Genomic DNA, 8,382 nt, shown 5'->3' on the forward strand with positions numbered 1-8,382 from the left:
ACTGCACCACAGACGTGTGTAGTGTAAATTGTCTAAGCATTAATGGTAGGAAAAGCCCCTTATACTGGAGAGCGGCCACGTATGAAGCGTTTCTTGGAGGTTATAGTACATTGAAGAATGATCATATGACTTTTTACATACGCCAATACCTGTAAATGCGAAAAAACGTTTCCATTGCAGTTTTGCAAAATATTCCTTTTTCGAATTGCATGAAAAACTACCTCATGCGAGCGTAAAAACTTTTTTGCGATATATGGGAGTTTTTGCGAAATTGACGCGTTTCCATTAGGCGTATTTTCAATTCGCAATTTGAAGGGTAATGGAAACGCAGCTACTGTTTTTTACTAAAAATGGAAAACGTTTTATGCGTTATGGCTGTTCATTTACATGACAACAGCGTTTTAAAAACTGGTTTCAAAGTGCACGTTTTTCAAAACTATACCGTTATTTTCTCAGTGTAAACTACAAAAATGCGAATTTGTGAAAACTGTGATGTCATGCGTATGCGTATTACTATTGTTTCTTTACAAAGTGGCATCGCCAACTACTGGCCCGGCATGCATAATACAGCATTTTAAGTTGTTTTTGTGTATCCTTGTGAATGGATCATTTTGGTAATGTTGTCATCTGTACGTGAAAAACGAAAAGGAAAACTTTTTTTTTAGCACGTTGTGTAAACGTACTCTTAATGCACATCTATTTTGACATATATTTGTGCTATATATATATATATATATACAGTATATTGACATATATATCCTGTCCAATGCTATGGTTATCATGATGTCATTCATCGCAATTTCGAGAGTGATTGGCAGTATGAAAAACAAAACTTTTAATCAAATTCTGACTGGATTATATAGCCTAGAAAGTGCGCAAAGAACGCTCCCTTCATAATCACTAAATAACACACAAAGTAGCTTAATATAAATTTCCTTAATAATCAGTGAAGCTCTGATTGGCCATTGCGTTCAAGAAATTGGCTGTATTGCTCAACGCTGTGCACACATTGTAAATAGAAATCTTCGACGATCTCCATAGCGCAAACACAAATATGCAATAGAGCAGGGGTCACCAAACTTGGTCTCGAAGGGCCGGTGTCCTGCAGAGTTTAGCTCCAACTTGCCTCAACACACCTGCCTGAAAGTTTCTAGTATAGCTAGCAAGAGCTTGATTAGTTTCAGGTGTGTTTGATTAGGGTTGGAGCTAAACTCAGCAGGACACCGGCCCTCCGGGACCGAGTTTGGTGACCCCTACAATAGTGTGTTAACCTTCTAGACTAGAGGCTGCAGTACATAAATTCGGAATTAATGTTTTGTGAATTTATAGGGCAAGACTGGGTAAGAGTTCCCCCTTTTAATTTATTTCATAGATTGCTCAAAATCTCAACATGTATGATAGCCATTTCATCTGAATAGCATCATTTGTAAGATTTAGTCAGCTGAAACCATTTTGAGGTTAACTGATCTAATTTTGTTTATCTGTAAAATACTGATACATGGCATTGTATTATATTATGAATAGTTAAGTTGTATTGTCTTTTTTTGTTTGTTTTTAGATTTGTAGAATTTATAGTTTGTATTTTTAGGGGGAAAGGTGAAATTAGACCCTTGGCGTAAGATGGGCCACCAGAATTGGCACAAAGACCAGAGTGACATGTTACTAGTATTACTAGTTTTTTTTTTTTTTTTTTTTTTAAATACTTACTGTAATTCATGTGTTATTATTCAGTAATACCATGATTTAGATGTACATTTCAGACATTTTCTATAGACTTTTCTATAGTGAAATCATTCCATTTGAATTCCTAGTTAAAATATAGGCAATTACATGCTATGTAAACATTCATATGCCTGTGAAGAATAGTCATAGAAAGACATGTCTGTGATTGGCTACATTGCTCAACGCTGTAAAAACATGTTGTAAATGGAAAACCTTTGACGTTCATCAGAGAGCAAACACGATACTCACGAGAAAGCACTGAAAGCAGCAAGTTGGTACCTGGAGACTACTATACAGAAAGGATGGTATCGTCACACTTCCAAGTAAATAAACTGGATTTTCTGGAAAGAAAAAAAAACTGTGAAAATGAAAAAAAACAAACACATTTTTAAGCCACTAGTAACTGTAATTGATGACAAATTTTACATTATGCAATTTTGTTGTGGTACAGAATTGTTCATATTTTCTCAGTTTATTGTAAAACTAGCTACAAAGCTGTTTACATATGTCTTTCTCTATGGTGATCACAGGAAAAACAAAAAATCAAATGTCATGTTGCAGGCTTTTTTTGAATAATGCAATGTGTGTGTGTATGTTTTTTTTGTCTGAAGAGTGTAAAAGTGATAAAACTATTCCAACTAAACTACACAACACTACACACAAAAGCAAGTTTCAGAAGGTACTTTCTGGAAAGAAAAAAAAACTGTGAAAATGAAAAAGAAAAAAAACAAACAAACATATTTTTAAGCCACTAGTAACTGTAATTGATGACAAATTTTACATTATGCAATTTTGTTGTGGTACAGAATTGTTCATATTTTCTCAGTTTATTGTAAAACTAGCTACAAAGCTGTTTACATATGTCTTTCTCTATGGTGATCACAGGAAAAACAAAAAATCAAATGTCATGTTGCAGGCTTTTTTTGAATAATGCAATGTGTGTGTGTATGTTTTTTTTGTCTGAAGAGTGTAAAAGTGATAAAACTATTCCAACTAAACTACACAACACTACACACAAAAGCAAGTTTCAGAAGGTACTTAGGGTATACTAAAGCTAAATTGAAACCTAAAAACAGAAATTACAACTTTATTATAAGGTTTTGGACTGAGGATGAATTTTTTTTTTAAATAACTAATGTAAATTCTAATGTTTAACCACCGTTTATTAATTTTTTTAGTTATAAGCTACCTTGTTCAATTACTGAAGTCATTGCAGTCATGATTTATTTCAGAGCTGCTTCAGAATAACAAGAGGGCAACAGTAAGTTATACTAGTATCTTTAATTACAGTGCATTTCTGTCAAAATTTAAAAAAAAAAACCTTGGGTAAAGAGTCACACTATAAAACAATTTGCTAAGAGATTCACATAATTTTAACCCAAAGTAATCAGTGTCTACCAAATTAGAGGTTAATTGGGAAAGAGAGAGAAAAAAGATAAATAATAAAGTACCTTTTAAACCATCAGCCCTAACATTGACCAGGAAGGTTGTTAATCTGAAACGGGAGTCTCTGTTTACCGTAAAGCCACCACAGCTTTTTTTGGTGGGAAAAATAACTTCTACATGCACAACAGAAAGCTCAAACAGTTGTCATTGATATTAACATGCCAACACTCTCAAGATATGCTTTCAGGTTATGTCTTAAGTTATTGCATGTGGATAGATGAGGCTGTTGTTTATTCCTAGTGGTGGTTAGATTTTGAGTCCAAAATAGAAAGTAACACTTTAAACAGAGTGTCAAAACATGAAATTTAATGCTAGATGCATAAAACCAATGTTTCAGTTTCTCTTTCTGGTTGAATCTTTAAAAAAAAAGGCCACATTTCACCACCCAAAAATAAAATAAACGCATTATTTTGCATATAGAAAATGAAGCCTATTTTTGTAAGACAATTCCATTTATATTGTCACATTGTTTTCATGAAACAACCTCCAGTACCCTTAAAAAAATTCTCATTACTGTTATGTGCCTGAATGTTTTACTTTACCCTACTACAAACCTTGATTAACCTGAGCCACACCAACATTTCTCCCACAAACTCACAACGAAACATCTGTTGTGTTTTGGGAATCTCATAAATCTTTGTGTAGCTGTCTTCACAACTCTATGGCTCCTAAAGCATCCTGACAGTAAAGCTAGACGTCACAAAAGACAGTGTAATCGTTTTTGGTTTCTTTTCCTCAAAACTGAACTGTTATATGTGCAGGTAGTGTCTGTGATGTTTGATTTCCTGTACTCCGTTCAAGACAAACATAACAGCTTCGTTTACAGTACATCTAAGAGAGTCTATTATAAGCACAATAAAATAATACGTGCAAGATTCAAATGAGACCTGACAGAGTTTACAGAAGCGACGTTCTTAAAACTCTTTCCAATGACTCAAACAGTAAGAACGGGGAAAAAAAGACAGATCAGCTATGAAAGACTAAATCTATTTTGCATAATGGTGCTCAAAAAGCTGCCTCCCAACAAAAAACTATTTACATTAAAACAAGAGAGCAACACTTTGACAACGTTCTTCCTGCTGTAGGGCCCTATTCTTCCGTGTTAATGGGGTTTGAAATGAGCGCAGCTTCCAGCACCGTTTCTTTAAAAACAAAAGAGTAAAGCAAGTGTTGAGAATATCGAACTAAGGAAGATCAGTACAGTGAGGTCATTATTTCTGGTTTTTCAGTTGATTGGACAACCAGTCGAGTCCTTCATAGAGGCCGTCGCCGCTTGTGGCGCATGTGGCCTGAATGTACCAGTTCCTGTGCCGGAGCGAATGCAGCCCCAGCTTGTCTGTGATTTCTGCAGCGTTCATGGCATTCGGTAGGTCCTGTCGGATAAACACATTGTCAAATGCATAAGAACGTATAACTGGAAAGAAGTGCATGTAATCAGTTGAAAGCTGTTAGTACCTGTTTGTTGGCAAACACGAGCAGGACTGCTTCCCTGAGCTCATCCTCGGCCAACATCCTCATCACCTCCTCTCGTGCTTCATTCACACGCTCTCTGTCATTGCTGTCAACCACAAAGATCAGACCTAAAAAAAAAAGAAGAAAAAAAAGCAGATTAATAGACTGGTGTGAGTGACTGAAAGGGCTAAAAATGGAACTGACAACAGATCAATTACACAAAACATTTTGTATAATGACCGTATATAATATACGAAACCATTTCAGCCATTGGTCATTAGTAAACATACCGAGCACAATATTCTTCCACCAGTCCTGACTTCTAGCGTGAACCCAAAGCGTTTTGCGGAGGTCTTGAGGTTATCATTGCAGAAACGAAAGCGGCTGCTCGTTTTTTTCTGTCGTCTCATTTTGCGAGCATATGAACTTTGTGTGAGCTTATTTCGTCCACTGGATCAAAATAGCTGAAAAAGCCCATACATATACATGTACACAACTTTCTGCAGCATCTTTCTTCACTAACACCACAAGCAGCAGAAATCTGACCTAATATTAATGCGCATCGACATTTAACCCTCCCCCTGGTGTACCCGCCCATAGACCTTTCCCTCAAAGAAATCAGGACAGAAGTGGTTGAAAGTGGACAAGAGAGACAGATTAAAACACCAGGTGTGAACGGGAATGTGTCTCCTCGTCTCCCTGTGTATATGCATTTTAAACACATTATGTTATTTCTCCACCCATGCAATAAATGCAGGTCCCTGAATGAGCGTGGTTTTATAGTGTGCTTAATTTAACTGCTCAGGTAATGTTAATTGTATGACCCATTTCAGGGGTGGCCAAAATTACGATTTAAAATCAGTCAGAGCTAATGTATCTTCATTTAAAAAAAAAAAAAATATTATGAGTAGACTACTTTCTACTCAAAGCAGAGCAGTCCTGTATCACTCTATAGGTTTTTTTTTTGTTGTTGTTGCAATAATTACCATATTACATGGTTTATTACATGGCTACTTGCCACATAAGTAAATATTTTGGTAAAAAATATTAATTTGAGTTGAATTATTTTATTAGCTCTTTAAACAAAAAGCTTCCGTGAAGAATAACAGTTCATAACAAGCAGCTTTGACCCAAGACAAATGAACAAATAGTCATTGATATAGACACATTTGCTGTCTTGTCTCTGTGCTACAGTAAACCAATCAGATATTTCACAAAATATATACATTGAATCTGCAATACTCTAAGCTGCAATCTATAATGTCCTGCGTGATACCCATTCCTGCCTGTTCTCTTTACCTGATTTGTCATTTTCTATCATCTCTTCATTATCCTAGTAAATTGACCATTACAATGTTAACTTTAAGTATGAAACTACTTGCATACACTGTATACTATGAAACAGTGGTTAAAAACTCCCAAAATATATATATATATATATATTTTTTTTTACCCAAATCATGTTGTTTTAAGCTTGTATGATTTTCTTTTTTCAGTTACATTTTAGGCACAATGTTGTCTCAATATTGATCAACTACACCAACAAAGAGTTCCAAACAAAGATGCAGCAGAACTTTTGTGCATCTCCAAGCAACACAGCTGTGTTTCGTTACTGAATGAATCCACGTTTTTAACGAATCAAGTGAGCCAATGATTCAGTAACTCGTTCATAGGCCCTGTTTACACCTGGTATTAAGATGTGTTTTGGTGTAAACGGCCATAAAGACAGTCACTGTGCTTTGTTTTTGAGCGAATCAGCCGTTTGAACGAATCGCCTGAGTGAATGACTCACTCATTAAGACAGTGACTTGCTGCCACCTATTGGTGGTTTTAGTATCATTTCATATTTCGATACCCAATAAAAAAAAAAGACCCATTAATATCCATTTATTATTATTTAAGCCATGTTGAATCAAAATATTTATTTCTAAAGCACCATGTCCGTTTCTATGTCTTATTCAATGCTTTTCTAATTTAACATGATAATTACTACCTTCTGGAAGTAATTTTTCATCCAAAATTGATGTGATTATTTAGATTGCATCACGTAACTAATTATTAGATTAAAAACTGTAATCACTTGAAAGCCCATTTATCTTGTAACACTCGCTTTATTCTCACATAAAAAAATCATTTCAACTCAAATTACTATCATGTTCATTTCATTATTTGGCAAGTAGCTGCAAATAAATCAGTCATTATCACAAAATACCAGACACAATGGACTACTTCCACGTTCTACGCAATACAGCTCAGGTGTTTCCAGTAACAGTGTTCAGCGCATCTACATACAGACAGTAACACAGGAGAAAGCAGATTAATTTATTACTACATTTTAGGGCTGTCAGGTACAACAATGAATCTTGTTTTCTGAATTAACATAAATTATATTGAACCTGATGAAATATAAATATATTGTCTTTTCCAAATGTGCATTCTGAATAATAAATGCATATACTTCCCTCCTAACCTGCAGCAGTAGTGCTCATCTTCTCATTAAAAGTGTTTTTCAATTACGGATTATAGTTGAGTTTCCGTTTATAAATCAATTTGACTGATAAACAGGATTTGCTTGTGTGTTGCGTGTTGTGCTCTTATTCCAGTGTTTTAGAATAGTTTGAATGAACGTGGTAACTGCTTTAAAAATTTAATAAAGTTAAACATATTTTAATTACTCCTAAACAGTAACACATTGACAGCACTACTACTATGAATATTAATTAAGAATTTGCATGAACATGTAAATTACATACAGTGAAATGATTGCCATTGAAAGAAACTGAGTGATTAAAATGTTTAATACGAATAAATAAAGGGTCGTTCTGATATTATTCATCAGAATATCTCTTTTCATCTCCCTAAAAATGTCCAGATTTTTAAGTCTTCTTGCTGACACTCATTTGAAGTGGTATTTAGTCAACTAGGTGGCTACAGCACATTGAAAATATACATAAATCACATAAAACGGACGTGTGTCATGAAGCTCAGTGCAAGTAGTCAATACTGACAAAAACCCTCCAAACATGCAGATTCATTCTGTCTAGGTTTATTCTGAGATAACAATCAGCTTACTGTAAACCAGGGTGCCATGTTAGAAATTCTTGAACTGGACTTCCCAAATCTAACACAACATACTGTATTTCTGAGGAAAAAGTCATACCTTGTGTGTTCTGGAAATAATGGCGCCACAATGGTCGAATCTTATCTTGACCACCGACATCCCAAACTGTGAAACTTATATTCTTGTACTCCACAGTTTCAACATTAAAACCTTGAACACGAAACAGAAACCAAATATAAGCATTAACTCGCTTTTCGGGCTCTAATATTAGCAAAACAGATCAGAGTCACCTACCGATTGTTGGGATGGTGGTAACAATTTCCCCCAGCTTCAGCTTGTACAGAATCGTCGTCTTTCCAGCAGCATCGAGACCCACCATAAGAATTCTCATCTCTTTCTTGCCGAAGACTTTAAAGAGGCTTGCAAATATGTTGCCCATGTTTGACAGACGCCTTTTTCACTCCACTGAAACAGAACAGGACAAAAGCTCACTAAAAGGTATTATCCACCAATAACAAACTTATATACCAGCTGAACACATATGCTTGACAGTTATGAACAAAGTGGCTAAATTTATATTTGTCACTCAAATCCACATAATGACAAAGCATACCTGATTCTCCAAGTGACTCTTTAAATAAACCAGTAAAAACACACACACACACACACACACACACACACACACACACACACACACACAC

The 8,382-nt window shown here is 35.2% G+C and overlaps 1 protein-coding gene and 1 long non-coding RNA gene across 3 annotated transcripts in view; one reads left to right on the forward strand and one right to left on the reverse strand.

The window, feature by feature from the left end:
• The first annotated feature begins 2,120 nt into the window (after nucleotides 1–2,120).
• On the forward strand, nucleotides 2,121–3,019 carry LOC107711705 (uncharacterized). Its single transcript, XR_001636724.1, has 2 exons — nucleotides 2,121–2,401; nucleotides 2,757–3,019. It is a non-coding gene; the product is annotated as an uncharacterized LOC107711705 (long non-coding RNA).
• LOC107711704 (ADP-ribosylation factor 1-like) overlaps nucleotides 2,987–8,382 on the reverse strand; it is a 7,526-nt gene continuing 2,130 nt past the window's right edge. Inside the window, exons 2-6 of one of the 2 annotated variants that reach the window (XM_016516729.1) lie at nucleotides 8,295–8,312; nucleotides 7,976–8,146; nucleotides 7,781–7,891; nucleotides 4,624–4,748; nucleotides 2,987–4,541 (exon numbers count right to left, since the gene is read on the reverse strand). In XM_016516729.1, the coding sequence (XP_016372215.1) occupies nucleotides 4,380–4,541; nucleotides 4,624–4,748; nucleotides 7,781–7,891; nucleotides 7,976–8,120 (543 nt within the window). In that variant the 5' untranslated portion in view covers nucleotides 8,121–8,146; nucleotides 8,295–8,312 and the 3' untranslated portion in view covers nucleotides 2,987–4,379. The remainder of the gene's footprint in view (nucleotides 4,542–4,623; nucleotides 4,749–7,780; nucleotides 7,892–7,975; nucleotides 8,147–8,294; nucleotides 8,313–8,382) is intronic. The other variant, XM_016516728.1, reaches the window with a different exon arrangement.

Source organism: Sinocyclocheilus rhinocerous, unplaced genomic scaffold, assembly GCF_001515625.1.
Source record: "Sinocyclocheilus rhinocerous isolate Xijiao unplaced genomic scaffold, SAMN03320098_v1.1 scaffold807, whole genome shotgun sequence".
NCBI classification, from domain to species: Eukaryota; Metazoa; Chordata; class Actinopteri; order Cypriniformes; family Cyprinidae; genus Sinocyclocheilus; species Sinocyclocheilus rhinocerous.